General features: G+C 47.8%; 1 protein-coding gene across 3 annotated transcripts in view; it reads left to right on the forward strand.

Moving 5' to 3' along the window:
* Window positions 1-19031, forward strand: part of CDK5RAP2 (CDK5 regulatory subunit associated protein 2) — a 143368-nt gene that overhangs the window by 30240 nt on the left and 94097 nt on the right. For all 3 annotated transcript variants that reach the window (XM_004677939.2, XM_012721556.1, XM_012721557.1), the window contains exons 6-12: window positions 3187-3310; window positions 5334-5488; window positions 8111-8273; window positions 9261-9314; window positions 10139-10258; window positions 11203-11295; window positions 14474-14692. In XM_004677939.2, the coding sequence (XP_004677996.1) occupies window positions 3187-3310; window positions 5334-5488; window positions 8111-8273; window positions 9261-9314; window positions 10139-10258; window positions 11203-11295; window positions 14474-14692 (928 nt within the window). The remainder of the gene's footprint in view (window positions 1-3186; window positions 3311-5333; window positions 5489-8110; window positions 8274-9260; window positions 9315-10138; window positions 10259-11202; window positions 11296-14473; window positions 14693-19031) is intronic.

The following is a 19031-nucleotide window of genomic DNA, read 5'->3' on the forward strand; positions in this document are numbered from 1 at the left end:
CGCTGCGCCACCAGGGAGGGCCTCCCCTTCAGTTTTACAGTTGTTTATTTTGGAGGGGGAGAGGAGGACATAGGCCTGGTCACAGGAAAAGGCCCTGTTTTTGCCTAACAGCCTGTAATTAGAATGGAAAGAATCTAGGGAAATGTTGATGGTTATAGAGGGTAGTGAGCGTGGCGTGTGTGTGGGGCTCTCTCTTAATCGGGGTGGAAAGCTGGACGTTCTCTTGACCTTTCCTCTCTTCATGTCTCCCTCTCTGTCTCGTCTGTTGGCCCACGTTCTGTACAGATAGGAAGGGTAGGTGGAGGGAATAGCACTTGTGGAGATCCTGCTGTGGCCTACACCTTAGGTCAAGGCTTGCTGTGACGTGCTTTATCACATTTGACTTTGCAGTAGTTATGTGAGGCAGACAACATTCATCCAAGCAGAAAGAAAACTGAGGCACAGAGGATTGGGGGGGCTTGCCCTTGCCAGGGACAGAACAGGGCCTGGTCTGGCAGTGGGGCTCCTGTGAGTGAGCATCCGTGTTCGCAGGCTCTCCATTGTGACATGATTCAGTTAGCATCGGGAGTCATTAAAAACAGAAGCACACATGTTGTCGGGAGTGAATTTTATCTCTGTTGCTTTAAAAGCACAAGCAAAAATAATAATTCCATTAGTAGAGGAAAATTGCACCATACTGTTGAATATAAATTTTATTGCTACAGTAACTGTAAAATACAAAGATGATAAATGAAAAGTTGGAACATTTGTTATTGGGGATACATTTTATTGGTATAACTAAAACACAAACAAAACCGAATAAACTAGTACTTGTTCAAAATTGCAGTCAGCGTCTTACGTGTTTGTGAGTGATGGTCAAGACACACAGGCTGGGTCTGGCTTGGCAGGAGGGAGACTGTGGTCGCTGGGCGTGGAGGGGTGAGGGGGGCGTGGAGAGTGAGCCTTTGCTCAAGGCGACCATCAAGCCTGCAGCTACACCCCGTGCTGCTTCGTGGGTGAGCCACGGAGCTCCTGTGGCCAGGCTGGGGAAGGAGCGCTCTCTGGCCCAGCCTCCCTCCATTCGGATAGAACGCCGCTTGAGTGGTGTAATAGTTGCGAATCACTGACTTGCAGACAGTTCCGGTGGGCAGCTGAGGGGTGGGGGCTGGGGTCTTTTCTTGGCATTAATCAGGAAGGGGCTGGGGCGCCCTGGTGATCGGTTCTCAGGCCAGCCAGAGTGGAGTGAGGCCTCTCAGTGCTCAGCTCCCGAGGAAGAGGCGCCTGCTGCGGCCCCAGGAGTGTCAGCTCCTTCATTCTGAGAGGTCTCATCTCATTTCTCAAATGAGGAAACGGAGGTGTGAGGGGTAGTTTACCCAGCCACATTGCAGACATAATAGAGATGGGGTTTGGAAGCAGCCCTGTACAGCTCAGGCCCACGATCTTTCTCTCCAGTTGTTCACAGTGAATTCCTTTAAATGACATCATGACGCTGGGCCTTCTGAAAGCTTGTTGGTGAGAGGAAGATAGATATGAATTAAGTCTTTATTTGCAGACAACTCATGTTGGCGGCTTGGACGACAAGAGCGGCCCTCTTGACGTTCTGTTTTTCTCAGTCACAAACTCACATGGCCTGTGCATGTGAGTGTCTGAGTGTCACATCGCGTGGCTCTTTGCTGGGAACTTTTTCTGGGCTGGGGGGCTGGTGAATAGGGTTGTTCCATTGCAATTTCTCTGAGAAACCAGCTTTAGGTGGAGCTATTTCCTTTGTTATTCTGCCTTCTAGAAACCCTCTATCATTTTAGAAATCTGAGGAGAACCGCTGCACACGTCACACACTTCTGTCTGCCACTGCTTTTCTTTTGGGGAGAGTCAGAGTGAGGCGTCTGTGGGTGTGGTCCCATGTGCCCTTCCCACCGCTCCGAGGAGCAGGGCTGTGCTGCTGCACGCCACGTGGGAGGGACACCGAGCCTGGCCACGTGTGCTCTCTGCTCCTCAAGCCCTACGTGGTAGCCAGAGCACAAGCCACTAGCACGACCCTCCACCACCCTCCCTGGCCGCGAGTGAAGCAGCCAACCCCCTGACGTGTGTGTCTTGCTTCCTGCACGTGGCTGGCAGGCCAGCGCTCCACCCCCTGGCTGCTGGTGCCGTGTTTCTCTGAGTCCTGCTGGGGAACTTGGCAAGTTATTGAAAGTCTCAAGACTGTGCTCATCTCTTTCCCTTTCTAGGAATTGATCCTAAGGAAATCACCGGTCGGTATACGTGTGGGGTGCTCTAACCTTGCTTGTAGTAATAAGCTGTAGCACTAACGTTGTATATTAACTTTGTACTGGGTGCTGCTCTCAGAACTTTGTGAGTATTACACGGATGCGGAGGTCAGAAACAATGAGATGTTTTAAAAATAGGAGCTCAATTTAATATATTACAGTACCTTTCATATAGTGACTTAATAGGTTGCCTTTAAAAATGGTAGAGATTTGGCCCTCCCTGGTGGCGCAGCGGGTTAAAGCACAGCACTGAGAATCTAAAACCACTTCCGCATGAGTTCGATTCTCACCTGTCCCGGAGGCGACCACATGGCGTGGCAGACCTCTCCTGACCCGCCTGCTGCTCCCCTCAGCAGTGTACTTTGTCAGTCTGCCTGTTCTGCTCCCCACTCTGTCTCTGGTGAAGCCTCTCACCGCCCCTGAGTCTCTGGTCTGTACCCCAGTTCAGTATGCACAAATAAATAAATCTTTAAAAAAAAAAAGGTAGAGATTTGTATTTATTCACAAAAAACGATGTTTATAGTATGTTAAGTACTGAAATAAGACAATAGATACGTACGGTATGGCTTTTTGTAAAACAGCTGAAAAGCTCTATACTAAAATGTTAAAAGCTCTATACTAAAATGTTCTCCTGGGTGATGAGATTATAGAAGATTCTTATCTTTTTCTTATCTAGACTTTGAATGGACATTACATACCTGTATATGTACACACACACATATAACTGACACAACACATTTTGTAAGTTTAAGGTATGCAGCATGTTGATTTCATGCATTTATATATTATACTCTGTTTTAAATTACAAATGTTAATTGACAAAAAGAAGCTCAGCACGGGTCTGTGGGGGCAAATGACTAACACATATTCCTTGTCTCTTTGGGGCTACTGAAGTCACCTTGTGTTCCTTGAATGCCTTTCACACATTTGCATCTTTTTGCAGCAAAGCCGTCGAGAGCCTCGCTGAAGGAGGAGGCTCTGAGATCCAGCGGGTGAAAGAGGATGCCCAGAAGAAGGTACAGCAGGTTGAAGATGTACTGAACAGAAGAATAATCCTTTTAGAAGAGGCAAGTGTGGAAACCCTGAGGGGAATGTATTTCTTTTTTTGTAAGATCTGTTTATTTATTTATGCATGCAGAACTCAGAACAAGGGTGTAGGCCAGAGGTGTGGGGGGTGAGAGGATTCACCAGAGACAGAGTGGGGAGTGGAACCGACAGATGGACCGAGGGGAGCAGTGGGCGGGTCAGGCGAGGTCTGCTGTGCCGGGTGGGTCAGCCCTCTGGAGGGGATTGAGCTTGTGCTGCAGTAGTTGCAGACAACTTCATAGTGCTGTGCTTAACCCATTAAGCCACCAGGGTGGGCCCAGGATAATGTATTTCTTAAGTGTTTAATCCTGGAATGGGATTATAAACTGTTGATTTTTATTTTTCTCTTTTAAAAATTATAATAGTTTATTTTTACCTATTTTTTCCCTATCTCAATTGCAATCCTCTTGGGTTTCCCATCACCAAATCACCCGTGTGCCATCACCACAGAAGTCCCGTGCATTTCCCTCCCCCCACTGCTGACACTTTTTCATCAGAAACAAGTCACCTGAGCATCCCCAGGTCCTGCAGTGGCCAAGACACTTCACATACTTGATTCGCACCTTTGCACCCTGCAGACTGGCCGCGTTGTCTCTGTTTCCGCTGACGAGGACTCCAGGACAGGAAGTCTAACTAGTTCAAGTTTTATCCTGGGTTAAGACTTCTAACTGCTGACTTTAAGCTTATATTCCTGATATAACACCACCCTCCTCATTACCTTGTTTACCTCCTTAGTTTATGGAGAAGGAAATTGAGGCCCAGAGAGGGTAAGTGACTCACCTAACATTAGCTAAGCCTATAGCCAGATTTTGTACCTCGTAGATTATTGTTCCATCTGTCCACCCCACTAGGCCTCCACCCCTCCGTCCCATCATCTCTCTGTCCCGTCTTCCCTCATTCATTGAATGCTTTCGCTAGGGAGGCACTGCGTGTAGCTCTTCCTTCTACTAGTCCCATCAAGGTTTGTCCTGTGACTGTGATGGGAATCAGGATATTGCTTGGCTAAGCATCCCTTCCCCCAGATGTTAAGTTTTCCTCCCCAGGCCCTCCCTGGTGGCTCAGTGGGTTAAAACATAGTACGATGAAGCTAGCAGCAGGTGCGTCAGCATGAGTTTGATGCCCCGCCTGGCCAGGCCTGGCCAGGGAGGTGACCTACATGGCGTGGCAGACCTCTCCTGACCCGCCCACTGCTTCCCTCAGCAGTGTGCTTCGTCGATCTGCCTGTCCTGCTCCCCACTCTGTCTCTGGTGAAGCCTCTCACCGCCCCTCCTGCTCAGGCCTGTGCCCCAGTTCTGTACGCATAAATAAATAAATCTTTGAAAAAAAAATTTTTTTCCTCCCCAAGCAAATAAGTGGGAGGGTGGGGTTTTGAACATAGCTGGGCTTGACTTTTAGCTGTGGGAGCTGGGAGAGTCATTGGCGATTCCTGTCTACTCCTAGGTTAGGTTGTGATCACTAGGGCTTTTTCCCTGACAGACATTGCCTGCATGATTTAGATAATTTCCTTGTTGACGTTTTTGAGCTCTCAAGAAGAACATAGAATTTTTACCACCTAAATCACCTCGGAGAAACAGAGAATGTATTTTAGAATGGTGTAGTCATTATCTTAAAAAATATGGTGAGGGAGCCCTGGGGTGTGGGATGAATTTGTATGGAGATTATGGTGACTCTTTGGGATTAATGTATGTTTAGGTTTTGAGAGGCACATTTCTCCTTGTTCTCATTGAAGCTGTAAATATTGATCTGATTTTTCAAAACCAAAAATACAGTTCTTGTAAAGTTAAGTCTTTTCCATTGGAAATGCCCATTACTCTTCAGGATACAAGAGGGGAAAATGGCTGGCAAATGTATTTATTACTGATTCTCCCCATGTATTGCACAATTCAGGAAGGGGAAATGTACTGAAGAAAAAGTCATAAATATTTATATTTTAATCCAATTTCCTTTCAAAATGTTCCCAATTGTATTGAAAAATTGCATCAAATGCATTTAATTTCACTCTAGGATGTGAAAGCCGCCCAAGCAGAACTGGAAAAGGCCTTTGCGGGGACAGAAACAGAGATGGCTCGTCGGTTGAGCTTGGAGAACAAGCTCTCAGAGATGAAGAGGAGGCACGAGCAGGGCCCGGGGATGGCTGTGGTCCTGGGAGAGAAGGACAGGTCTGGCTCTGCCTGGGATCCTCGGCCTTGCGTTCCTGGGGCAGGGGACGCGTCACCCCTCCCTTCCCTGCTCCCTCTCTCCTCTCCCTCAAATTTAAAAGAAGAGGGCGGGACAGTGATATGAGGACAGAGATAACAGTTGGTAGCTAGAAATTCACGCTCAGAAATATCACTCAGATATTAAACTTAGTATTCCGCTTGTGTAGTTAACTGGTTATCAAAGGGAAAAGCGTCTTGGTGAACATTAAGATTCACCTTACTCACAAGATCAAACAAGCTAGTCAGTCAGGAGGGGCGACACTGTCAGAGAGAAATTTCTCTCAGGATCTTCCCAAAGGTAACCACCAGGGACGACTTCCCCCAGTAAATACCGGTGAGTTTGTCCTTCACCTCTCTCACGTCAAGGGCCCAAGCTAGTAGAGTGCAAGGGGCCAAAATTGTATTAGCACAGTATTTGTAGACCTGGCGAGAGCTCACGGATGGCCCTTGAATGAAATGTGTGCCAGCTGAGCCAGAGAACGGGATGGGCTGTGGTTTCTTTAGTGCTTGTCCTCTCTTAAAACCAAACTTTTGATTAAAGCTGCTCAGGAGAGAGTTGAGGTTTTGTTTTTTCCCTTGGACCTTATAGTTTAATACTTTTGCCTTGCTTTGGCAGTCACCAAGGTGGGGTGATTAATGTAGTAAAGTCTGTGGTTAGCCTGTGACCTACCCATTGAAGAGCCGAACTTCTGGAATTTGATAGAAATTATTCTAAAGCAAAAACAGAGATTGCTGACTGCTTTTCTTTTCCTGCCCCAGTGTGCCCGCACTGACGGCCATGACACTACTTAGGCTGCTCTGCCCAGCTGCCTGGCTCTCCACCAGCTGTCGGCTTTATTTCTGCCCCCAGACTGCCTTTACATTACAGATTGGCAAATGAGAAGAGCGACGTTCTAGGGCTGCTTGTAAAAGAGGGATGAACAGACTGAGGGAGCAATCCTGGCCTCCATCTTGCAGTGCTCGGGTGTCTGCCTTTGGCGGAGCTAGCATTTGTTTTTCACCACAACAACGACGCAGCCTTTCCTTAACTGTGATCTAGAGAAACAGCGAGTTTGGGGATCTCAGGGTGAGTCAGGAAATGGTTTTCCTCCTTCAACGGATTATGTGATGATTTCAGAATTTAACCCCTAGAGGGCAGTGTGACTCTTCGTGCCAAGTTTTGAGGGCATTGCATTGGTGTAGCCTGGTACCGTCTATCCACTTGTCTTAGTCCACTTGGGGTGCCATAGAGTGGGTGGCTTAGAAACAGCAGAAATTTACTGCGTTTCTCACCGTTGGGGAGGCCAGAAGTCTGAGATGTAGGTATCAGCATGGTTGGGTGAGGGGCCTCTTCCCTGTCAGATTTCTTCCTGAATGCTCGCATGCTGGAGGGGGTGAGAGATGTCCCTCAGCCTCATTTGTGAGGCATTGCTCCCTTTCCTGGGTTTTACTCATGACCAAATCACCTGACAAAGACTCAGCTTCCTAATACCATTAGTCTTGGGCTTAGGATCCCAACATAGAAATTTGGGGGAGGGAGGGAGCCGCCGATATTCGGCTGGGGAAACTCAGACTTCTAAGCCTTTGCTCTTTCTACCATTATAGTTGCTTTTAAGTTATAGAAAGGCACTTCTGAGGGGTCCTCTATGTCTGACAAAATACTGACTGCTTAAAAAAGTAGTAATTGTAACAACTGTCATTTGTGGAGTTCTGCAGAGCTTTGTAGGGCCATTTTAATACACTCATCTCCATTCCACATGAGCAAGCTCTCCTCGTCTTGTAGATGAGGAGATGCAGGCTTCTAGCATTTAAAAGACTTGGCCACGTCAGGGAGCAGTTGATATGTAGCATCTCTTGGTGGCCCCGAGATGGATGCGTCAGCTCTACCTGATGAGAGCCCACAGGTGTGTGCTGGCAGGGCTTCTGTGAGGAAGGTAATCTCACTGACTCTTGCAGGATGAATGGGCATGCATCAGGTGCAGGTGGAGGATGTGAAGGTCATTCCAGGTAGAGAGAACAGTGTGAGCAAAGCGTTAGAGGCACAGAACAGCCTGGCTTCTGGAGAGAACTGGGAGTGAGGGTGATGGTTTCCTGTGAGAGATGAAGCTGGAGCTGTCAGCAGCCACCTCTGATCTTTGAGGCCCTGACACTAGGACCTTAAATGCCTTGCTGAGGAGTTTGGCCTTTTCTGGAAAGTCAGTATCTTTTTAACTTGGTCCCGAGGAGGCCTGAAGGGACAGTCTTTGTTTTTTCACACTCGGGAAACAGCTCTGTGCTATTGCCTATGTTAATATACTTAGGCTGAATTTCTTGGCCAGAAAAAATTAGGAACGTGGTTGGTGGGGACCACGGAATGTCTTTGCGCGGGGTGTGACCTGATCACACGGAGGTCTGGCGTCTCAGAGGGAGGATCAAATGGCCAAAGCTGGAGGTGAGAGGGCAGTGAGTGGCCTGTAATCTCCAACCTGCAAAGTGAAATTCCATTTCCATCAGCCATCGCATGTGTCTCCTTTGGAGATGTCTGGCCCCGTTTCCTAACTCCTCCTGCTCCACTGAGCTAAGAGAACAGCTTAGAATTAATATTTACGTTTTGTTCTCTTTTAGACTGATTGAGGAGCTGAAGCTATCTTTGAAGAGCAAAGAAGCTTTAATTCAGTGCCTTCAAGAGGGGAAATCTCAGATGGCGTCTCCTGATGAGAACGTGTCACCTGGAGAGCTCCGAGGACTTTCTGCTGCTCAGAGGGAAGAAAAGGAGAGAGAAGCTGAGGTGAGCTAACAGGACTTGAAGGCGGGCTTTAATGAGCAGACCAGACTCCTCCCTAGGAGTGGGGTGCGCATTCAGTCCCGCGGTTCCCGCACAGTCTGTGTCTCATCCTTTGCTCCCTGTCAGCTGAGGAATTAGCACAGATCTCCTTTGCCAGGGACTTGGTGTTTTTCATTTCCTTCCAACGTCGTGCTTATATAAAGAGTTGAGTAGAAAGACAACCCCTACCTGCTTGTCTCTGTCTGCCCATATCTTAACTTGTTATTGCCTAGGGACTTAATTTTCACGGTTTGGGTTTTCTGAATAAAATAAGTATGTCCCACAATTTTATCCTTGTGATTGGAAGCAGGCTTGAGGCCACTTTTGGCCAGAGATTTCCAAGGCGGTTACCTCAACTGGATCCGGCGGTCTGCAAAGGGCACCACACACCACCTCATTTAACCCGAGTGTGGTCCTGTGTTGCGTTTCGATAATGCTCCGAGAGCGGGGGATGCGTGCCAGACCCTTGTCTCCCTGGGCCCCCTCCACGCTAGGCCAGCTACTTTGAAGGCAGTGGGGGTGGGACCTGGAAGTAAGTGCAGGTGGGTCTAGGTGAGACCTTCACTTCTTGTGTGGTACTTTGGCATGTGGAGGCTCTGGGAGCCCTGGGGCGCTTGGGATTTTTATGGAGCAGGACCTCTCTCAGAGTGGTGAATTCTGCATCCCCTGCTTTGACCCCGTTTTCTCACTACTGGGGCCCTGTCCTTTTAGCATGGCTTTTCCATATTCAGTGTGGCTTGTTCTCTTGGGGGCTGGTGATGCCACAGCATGAGTTGCTGTCTTTATGTTTTTCACCACTTGGGTGGAGCTTTGGGAGAGAAGGAGTGAACACTGTCTTCATGAGCTCCACGGCAGTAAGGAAAAGTAAGTCAAGGAGGCGTTCACTCCATTGTCCTGGGAGACTACTGGGCGGTGGGGCCCTTCTGGGCACCAATGAATGCCTTTTCCCAGGTCGCACATGAGGAGTGCCAGAAGGAGAGAAATCGCTTTGAAGAGAGGATCCAGGTATGTTACTACAATTTCAGATTGATTGAAGAATCATCCTTGCCTCTTGCTTTATTCTGAGAGCAAAAATAGCTCTGTGTGACAATAGCTGTCATGCATTGAATGTGACGGCAGCCAGTCAAGCCCCGGGCAGCGTAGAGGGTTTCTCAGTCTTGCAGTCACTGAAGTAGGCACCCCCGTTTTGCAGCTGTGGCATTGCAGTCTCAGAAAGGTGAGTCCCTTAGCCAAGATCATGTAGCTTGGGAGAGGTCCTGAGCCATTGCCCTGTGGTGCCCAGTCAAAGCAGCGGGCATTTGTTCATGCCTGCCCGCTTATGTAGCAAATGCCTTCAGCGCCATTGTCTTGATTGAGCCTCACAACAGCCTGGGGGGGTGGGTTGGGGGGCAGTGATTATCTTTGGAAATGAACTCAGACTCTAAATGTATATGTTCAGGCTCCATCAAGCCAAATTCGCTGCTAGCTTTTGTAGCATTAAGGAATGAAATTAATGATCTCTTATTTCCCCCAAATAACCCGGTACGATTTCAGAGTCTGATGTGACTATACTCAAATTCCAAAAGGCATTGGAGTCCTTCCCGTAGGAATAGCTGTCATCATCTTAACTGATCTGATCCCTTTCCTTTCACCCAGCCCCATTGCCGTGAGCGGTAACACAGCAACTTGGAGCTGATGCCTCTACGTTCGGCTCTACTTGGAAACATTAATCACAGGGTGACAGGAATAAGATAGAATAACTGCATTTGAGTGTGCTCTTAAAGATATATTTACAGTGCATTTTGGTTGGAACGCATCAACTTAGTGAATCTTTTTCTAATCTAATTTAGGCCCTTCAGGAGGACCTGAGAGAGAAGGAAAGAGAAATTGCTACAGAAAAGAAAAATAGCTTAAAGAGGGATAAAGCTATTCAGGGTCTAACCATGGCATTAAAGTCAAAGGAAAAAGAGGTATGTCTGATAGAGCTGAAGCGAGATTTTTCTTTATTAACTTCTGTGATTGGCCTGTTCTACCCTGAATCTTCAGCTTTAGTGAAAAATTCATGAGAGAGCTGTGATGAGTGTAGACAGCGGAGAAAGGGCCTGTTAGTCAATTGGAAATTGTTTGGGAGTGTCTGACCCAGTGCTGCTTAATAAAAATATGACTTATATCTGCAATTCAAAATTTTCTAGTGGTCACATTAGAAGAAGTAAAAAGAAATTAAGTGCCATTAACTTTAATCATAGATCCGTGCCACGTTACCCTTTCACGTGACCAGTAAGACAAAGGAAATGCTGAAGTATTTAGCACGAAAAACAAAACCAAACCCTGACTGTCTTTGAAGCTCAGCTGTGCTTAGAGCACATCAGATGAGCCACTTTCAGATGCTTCATGGCCACACGGTTCATGGCTACCGTACCAGGCAGTGTGCGTCTAACCTTTCGAAAGACAACAGCAAGTAGAGATGGAGTTTGGGGAGGTGAGCCCCCGACTATACAGCAGCTTGATGACTCCCGGCTTCGCTGTCTTTGGAGCCAAGGCTGTGGTTGAGGGTTCCCTGTTTTCTGGCCAGAGGTACAGCCGTCTGTTGAGTCTCTAGCAGCGAGGCTTGGAGTCAGGGAGGAAAGGCCAGGCGTGTGGACCCAGGGCAGTCCAGGGGGCTTTGGATGACCCCTAATGTTGTGTTGGGGAGTAGTGGTTTCCTCATTTTAGAATTGAGTCTCTAGGAGATAAAGTACCGTGCCTGAAGTCATCCAGCTTCTAAATAGCCAAACTAGAAATCCCATTTTCCCAACTTCGGGTTTTTCGGAGTACAAAACCCTTGATTCTAAGCATTGCAGCAGGAAAAGCGGAGGGGGGCTGTGCAGAGGCAAGCCCAGCCGCCCCTTGGCTGAGAGTCCTTCCCTTTGCCCAGGTGGGAGAACTTAACTCTGAAGTCAAAGAGCTCCATGCTGCCTTTGCTAAAGCCAGAGAGGCCCCGGAGAAAGCACAGGCCCAGAAATTCCAGGTAAGTGGCCGTTCTCTTTGATCCTTACTCGGCGAGGTCAGGCCTTTGCAGCCGAAAGGAAAACCGAGTGGCTTTGGGCCTAGAATGAACTCAGTCTAACTATGGGCAGTACCCCTCCAGCCCTGGGCGCTTCTTCAGCCCCCTCCTCCATGTGATAATGACAGTGGTAACAGGTATCCACCCTGCTTGGAGTGCCGAGGTAACTGCCAGGATAGACGGTGCAGGATGTGTGGATCTTCTCAGGGAATCTTCACAACCCTGTGGGGAAGGTAATTATCATCTCCTTGTATGGTGGGGCTCTTGAGGCTCAGCAAGGGTGTGCAGCCTCGTCACACTCACATAGCAAGTGGCAGGCCAGGATTTAAATGTAGTAATTGCTAATAGTAACAGCTGGCACTTACTGAACACATACTGTGTGCCGAGCCCTGTGCTAAGCCCACTCTACGCATTATCTTAATTAACCTAGACAACCACTCCGTGAAGCAGGTATTATTCATATCCTTGCACTGCCGAGGGAATCTAGGGCTAGGGATCACGTAACTTACGCAGGGTCACATAAGCCTGGGCTTTGACCTGTCACCTCATGCCTCCTCTCACCCGGCGTCTTCTGTTCCTTTAGCTCCCTGCAGGCTTCTGGCCCTGGCCTTGATGGTTTCTTCTCTTCTGCTTCCCCCCCATGCCCCAGTTGTATTGCAAGGACTCCTGCTGGTCACCTCCTTGATCTTTCCTCTCTTGCTAATTTGAGTTCTGTGTTTTTAATTGTTCCGACATGTTCTTCCCCTGTGTCTCGTTTCCCTGTACCGTGAGTACTTCCTACCACTGACTCAATGCGTCAGTGAAATTCCTTCATCTGAGTTAAGTCCATGCTGTCGAAAGCTCTCCCCTCCCACCACCTCTCCTGCCAAGTTGTTTTGGTGACAAGGTAGAAGTTAGAAGTTAAATCTGACGCAGGTATTTGATTCCTAAGATTCATATCCTATGCCTTACGCTCTGCAGAACTTTGGTTAACAATAATAATTGAAGAAATTTGGTTTCAGTGGTGGGGCTTAGTTGCTGAGACCAGTCTCTGCTTTTGGACCCTCAGGCCTGCCTTCCCTGCCGTTTGACAGTGGCTGATGAAGTGGAACTGAGGTGATACTTCACACTGAGCAGTTTTTTTCCTTCCTAAGAAAATAACAAGCCTGAAAGGGTGAATTCTTAGAAAAATCACCCCCACTCCCCATTCTTTTGGCAATTAACAGAAAGACCAGACCTCCTGGCAAGTGTTGTGAATCTTACTTGTTATATTGGACCTTGAAGGGAAGAAGGGAGTAGAAGTGGACCCAGACTTACTGTGCACATTTATTAATTTTCATAGCACTCAGTCCTATTGCAGGATTTTCAGATGATCTTCGAGATCTTGGCATACACGGTATTGCCTGGGTTTCTGGTCCCACAATGTACAGAGGTCAGGTGCTGGTGAGACACTGCATTTCCGAACGTCAGGCCGGCTGCTCAGAGCTCGCGTCACAGCAGCCAGGAAGTAGAAGAGAAAGCCTCCTCAAAGAAGTAACTTCTCCAAGTTACTCAGCCAGACGTGGGGTTTGAGCTCTGGGCCTTTTGACTTGAGAGCTCTGTTAAACTCATCAAGCACTTAAATACACTGGGGAAGCATGCTTTGTTTAAGATTAGATTTGACCTCCAGTTTCTGACCTCTGTCTAATTGGGCCAAATGTTAGTTACCTACCTGAGAGAGCAAATTCAGATAGCAGGGTGTCCTGTAGAAAGAGGTAAAAAACAAACAAACTCCCTAAAGGAGCTTAGAGGTTTTTCTAAAATCTCTAAAGGAGTTTTTCAAAGAACCATGCAAGGAAAATTGAAGCTGGAAAGTATTTTTATAAAGCAAATAGACTGTATGATTTTGAATTCTTTGAGCTTGGATTTTTAAGGAGGCTTCATCATCTATTTATGTGATAATCCTGCAGAACTTTCATCACTTTATAATATCATTTCATAATAACCATTGCTGTCCTGTGTTTAATGAGGTCCTAACTGGTGTTCCTGTCTGTAGCCTTCCAAGCTCTTCCTTGACTTCCCTCCTCTTATTTTGATTCTTACTGGTTTATTGGTTTAATTGGAATCGTCACTGCATGGTGGTTCTGTGCTTTGGGATGAACAAAGGCGCTGGAAGCATTTGAATCCCAGATTTAATCCCTGATGGTCTGATGACAGCCTGGTCATCTCGCAGTTCTGCATCTTGGTTATTTAAATACTCCGAAGGTCTGGTTGGAGAAATAGAGATAGAAGGTGTCTAAAAGCTCTTGAGTTAGCGCCTCATAGACTGTCAGTGCTCAATAGAAGATAGTGATGAAAAGTGTTCCAGACCATCATTTTCTCAATTGTTGCTTCTCTTTGGTTTCTTGAGTTTAAGTTAGCATGGCCTCAGATCAGTTTGTTTCCTCCTGTGCCTTGCCACCTAGGCTTCCCACTTTTTATTTTTAAAAATTTTAATGGGGACTAAAACAGAAGCTTCTAGAAAATCTACTTTGAAGTTGGACCAGCGTGCACCCTCCGTCTGTGCTGCTGTGTCCTGAATAACAGTTGGAGGAACATGGGGCCAGGTGGCTGGGCGCGGGTGGTCCAGCTCAGCAGATTTCCTCCAGAATGCACGTGCCTGTTGCTTGCCCCAGCTCGACAGCTGAGTTGACCACCCGAAGAACTTTGACAGAACTGGCGATGGTGACAGAGATGGATTTCCTGGAAAGGCCAAGAAGCTAGGCCAGTTGTTTTATTCCACAGACTTGGTGTGACCTTGGCAACTCAGATGTCCTTTACCTTTGGATTTTGAGCCTACTCTCTTCCAAAGGACACCCTCAAAAAGTGTATTTCCCCCTGAATCTAGCAGATGTTATATATGTGTGTATGTTTATATTCTCCTGAATATATGTACTTTAATTTTTCTTTAAGAAAATATTTATTTTACACAGTCGGAGCCTCCCTCCTTACAATAGCATCACAGCATAAACATTACTTTGTGTCATTTCAGAATCTTCCCTTTATGTGTGCTTCGGGTCTTGAATGTTTCTTTGGTATTTTGCTTTCAACTTCCCCAGCAAGATGAAAAAGGATCACCGATTTTTTTGTTTGTTCAGTGAGCTCTGAAAACCAACGCCTCTTCCTTTTCTCCCTCCTCTTTCAGGGGTCTGAAGATTATGAAGCTGCTCTGTTAGAAAAGGCAAACCTTCTGGCTGAGCTGCGCTCAGAAAACTTCACCAAGAATGCGGAAAACCACAAGCTGCGGAGGCATGTGAAGAAGGTCACCCAGGAGCTGAGCGACTTGCAGCAGGAGAGGGAGAGACTGGGGAAGGACCTGGAGGCGGCCCTGGGAGAGAAGCGCCAAGCAGACGGCCTTGTCCACGTGAGCACAGTCCCGGAGCTGTGGGCAGGCAGTGGGCCCGGGACTCTGCTGTCTGAGGTTTGGGGAAGGGATTCGCTCTAGGAAACTTAGAAAAATCCACAAAATATAAGGAAGACACTGCTTTTCTCATTATCTTATTATCACACAGAAAAGACTGGTCTTAACTATTTGGTAATTTGGTTCTCCCCCTGTGTCTGCCTGCCTGCCTGCCTGTCTCTCTTTCTCAGGGATAATTGGTCTCAAACTGATACCGGTATCAGGATGTAGTTTTGTATCCTGCATTTTAAATTCAGTGTTCTTCTTTGGTGTGTTGCTGTGTTGTAAATGTTCTGCAAAATGATGATTATCTTGGGTGTCTGTATCCTGTTTCATCACTTGAATGCACTTCACTTAACCAGTCTCTTATTGTAGGACATTTAGGTGGTTTTCACCCCCCCCATCCCCTTATAATGAATACCGCGGCAACAACCTTTTAGATAAATATTTACCCACTGATTATTCCTGATGGAGGTAAAAATTTCTTAATCAAAGGTGATGGCTATCTCTATGGCTATTTTATCAGTGCACTCAAATTGTTCTCCAGAAACATTATACCTGGCTTCCCTACATGAGAGTTATCTTATTTTAAGACTATTAAGCATTGGGTATTAGCATTTAAAAGATTTTCTCTGACTTGATTGGCAAAAGATAGTCTCTCTTTTAGATTTTACAGTGCATTTGAACGTAAGTGTTCGGTGTCTTGAGAAGTGCACAGATCGCAGCCTGGGCATGATCAGGCACCAGGGGGTGAGGCTGGGAGGGCTGGCGGGTGCTCAGAGGCTCAGAGGCTGCCTTGGTTACCTACAAGGACCTGGGCCCGCAGGGTGCAGAGTAGAGAAGTGAGTCCTTAGGGCCAGAGGCTGGGTCTGTGAGGGTTGCTTTTCACAGGGTGAAATGTGGACTCTACACCAAGAAAGCCCCAGCCAGTACCCGTAGTTTGAAATCCTAATGCTGACACTGGTAAGAGAACTGAAATGCACATGCTTGTATATTTTAGCCCAGACCTTAACAAACATTAAGAGAGCAACAGTAAAATTTAGGAAAGTAAGGAAAGCAGACATTGCCCTCAATAATTCACCACCTCAGGCGGGACGTCCTTCTGTCTTTCCGCATCAGCCTTCCAGTCTGGCGCAGCTGGGCTTCTGTGTCTCACGCCCAGAATGGTCCTGCGATCTCTGACCTCTTGCTCTGTCTGACCAGGTTGTGCAGGCCCCGGAGGGGTGTGCCAAATGTTGCATACTCTGCAGCCGCTAGGCCTCACAGGCCTAGATTTCCTCCCGTTAGATGTTTTGTCTGGTTAGTGCCGTAAAGGACATCTTTGGGCATAGAGGTGTCCCTCTTGCAACCCGGGGTCAGATGCTAAGGAGTGAGATTATTGGCTCAGAAGGGGCAAGGATTTTATAGTAGTTATCATGCTGCCAAATTACTTGTTAAATGGACTGGCCCAACTTGTACCATCACCGATAGTTATTGGGGTTACACATTGTTACCTGTTATTTATAGGCCAGTTTCCCATACTTATTCAATATTATTGAATACCGGGCATGCCTGGTTTAGATTCTAATAGAAATGCAAGGCATGATCCCTGAGTGTTTTATTTTGCCTAAAAGATGAAAAAATTATATATGATAAAATACAAAAATTAAAATCCAGAGCAAATGTGCAATTTGCATCATGCAAAAAGATCGTTGTGGATGGAGTGGTCGTGGAAACCTTCTAGGAAGAGATGCCCCTTCAGTTGAAAGAGAAGAGTGAGGCTCGAGTAGTGGGCCTTTATGGCTGCGGTAAGCAAAGACTGGCCAGCGGGTCCTTGCTCAGGGGTGCAGTTTCCATAGCTACTTGTCATACCCTCCCCTGTTGAATTCTTAAAATTTGAAATAATTTGTCCCCTCCAACTTCACAGTCAAGCAAGTGATATTCATTCAGTTGGTGGGGTGGATAGGCGGGAACACACCCACACACCCACACACACACAACACACACCTGTACTATATACGTCTAGAATATGTAATTAGGAATTAGAACTTCTCTCGGTGGCATTAATGTGTCTGCACAACAGCCCATCATGGCGGTGCTCAGAGTTGCTTACTTCTTCCTTTGTTGTTGCACGTCGCTGGCCTCGTAATTCCCTTCTACAGGTGGACCTGGGGCTAAAACAATTTTGGGTGACTGTTGTTAAAGAGATACATTCCTGTGTGATATGGACGCATCTTCATAAGGAGGCAGAGCGTGTCTGGCAAGGAATGGAGGGGAGATGTGGTGGTGGGAGGAGGGTTTGGGTGGGGCGTACTATGGGTGGCATTTTTGGCCGGGGGCAGTAACCTGGTCTGAACTGACGTGGGCAGAAGGGGCATGTATCGCCCGTGTCACTAAACCGCTACAAGGCCGGGTACTGGGAACTCTGCCAGGAGCCAGCCTCTGTCCTCTGAAAGCCAGCCCCTCCTCTTGTTGCCACGTCCTTCAGTGCCCTTCCAGGTGTTTGGCCCCTCACTGCACCCCACGGGGTCCCTTCCTCCCAATTTATTACTGGAGGAAGGAGGCTCTCCACGCACCTGCCCTGCTGACGCCTGTCAGCGTGGCCGAGGGTGAGGTCCTTGGGGCTCAGCTGACGTCCATGCCTGTTCTTTGACACCCATGTGTGTGCCATGTGTGTAGTCTGGGAGCTTCCTCTGTGTCCTATATCCATGTGTTTGTAGAGGGTTCAGCAGTTATCAGAGAAAGTGATGGTTTTTCTTCTTTTTAAAAGATTTATTTATTTGTGCATACAGAACTGGGGTACAGGCCAGAGGTGCAGGGGCAGTGAGAGGTTTCACCAGAGACAGAGCGGGGAGCAGAACAGGCTGACTGAGGAAGTACACTGCTGAGGGGAGCAGCGGGCGGGTCAGGAGAGGTCTGCTGCGCCATGTGGGTCACCTCAGAAGCAGGGATTGAACTCATCCGCTGCCACCAGGGAGGGCCGAAAGTGCTGTTTTAATTGCGGGTGCTAAGTGGTTGGAGCAACTGTGCCCACTTAAGTGCCGGCTGCAGTGAGCGTGTCTGCGATTCCAAGCTGATGGGTCTCATCTGACTGTCTTCTGCCTGGGTCACCCCATGTTCTGACACGATAATTTGACCATGGTTTCTTTCTTTTGGCATTTGGATTGCACGCAATGCTGTCTACTTAACTTCTGATTATATGTTGAGAATTTGACTGTGATGTCCCTACGATAGGAGTTTTACACCAGATCTGGGGGACGCTGGCTGGTGCAGAGCCTGGGAAAGGCGGTGTGCAGTTTCTGCTGTTAGGGGAGGGCAGAGGTCAGCAGACCCACTAACCTTGCATGTCTCATCAGCTGTGCTGTAACCGAGTTCCCGGATGAGGGAGGGCTCCTCACCAGCTGCCACTGCCATTGCTTTGGGATTGATTAAAGCACACAAAGCCCTTTGGGAGTGATTAAGGCACACAAAGGCCTTTCAGTGGCCTCTCCACCCCTGGCAACAGACAGGCATCACTCATGTGTTAAGCAAGTGCCTCTGAACACCTTGTGCAGCCTCTCCAGTGGGCACTGACGGGTCCCTGCCGAGGTGTGAACAGTGGCTCGGGCACAGAGGAAGGAAGTGACTTGCAGGACTTGCCTCCTGGAGAGACATAACTTTAGAACTGGTTCTGCAGTTGTGGTTACAGGTGAATGCATATAGACAAGGGTGGGCTTTGTATGGGACTTGTGGGGGCAGGTACAGAGGGTGAGAAAGTACCAGGTTTTAGAAGAAGATGTCAGGCTTGCAGTGAAGGGCGATTTTAACCCAGACAGAAGTTGACTTGTGGGCGGCTCGGGCTGCAGGGCTGTGGAGTGTGAACTGGACATTCCGGCAGTGGGGCCTTTGTGCGGGAGCAGTTAAGCAGAGGAGTGACAGGGTGGGACGTGCAGTCGCGAAAAACTCGTCTGATCTGTGTCTGGAGAGTGAATTGCCAGGAGACAAAAAGAGAAAAGATTCGTGCTCAGTGCCTCAGACTCTGAGAGCTCAGGGATATAGAGGGTGAAGAGGGATCCTGTTCCTCTGTGAGGGGGGCCCAGGTGTGGTGTCTGGGGCTTTCTTGGTGCAGAGTCAAAACTTCACCTACCAGGGCTGTGAGTAATCAGCACTTTCTCAAATGTCACTGCAGCCCACAGGTAGGATAAAAATACATGGGGAAGATAACACATACAAGCATAGTTCTTGTTCTTCTGAGCCCATTTCAGCTCCATCTTCGATGCCCTCTTTGGTAGTGAGACTGCTTGAGAGTGATAGAAATGAAACAGGTAGGATCTCTAAGGTGTAG

Source organism: Condylura cristata, unplaced genomic scaffold, assembly GCF_000260355.1.
Source record: "Condylura cristata isolate star-nosed mole 26May11 unplaced genomic scaffold, ConCri1.0 scaffold00006, whole genome shotgun sequence".
Classification (NCBI taxonomy): Eukaryota; Metazoa; Chordata; class Mammalia; order Eulipotyphla; family Talpidae; genus Condylura; species Condylura cristata.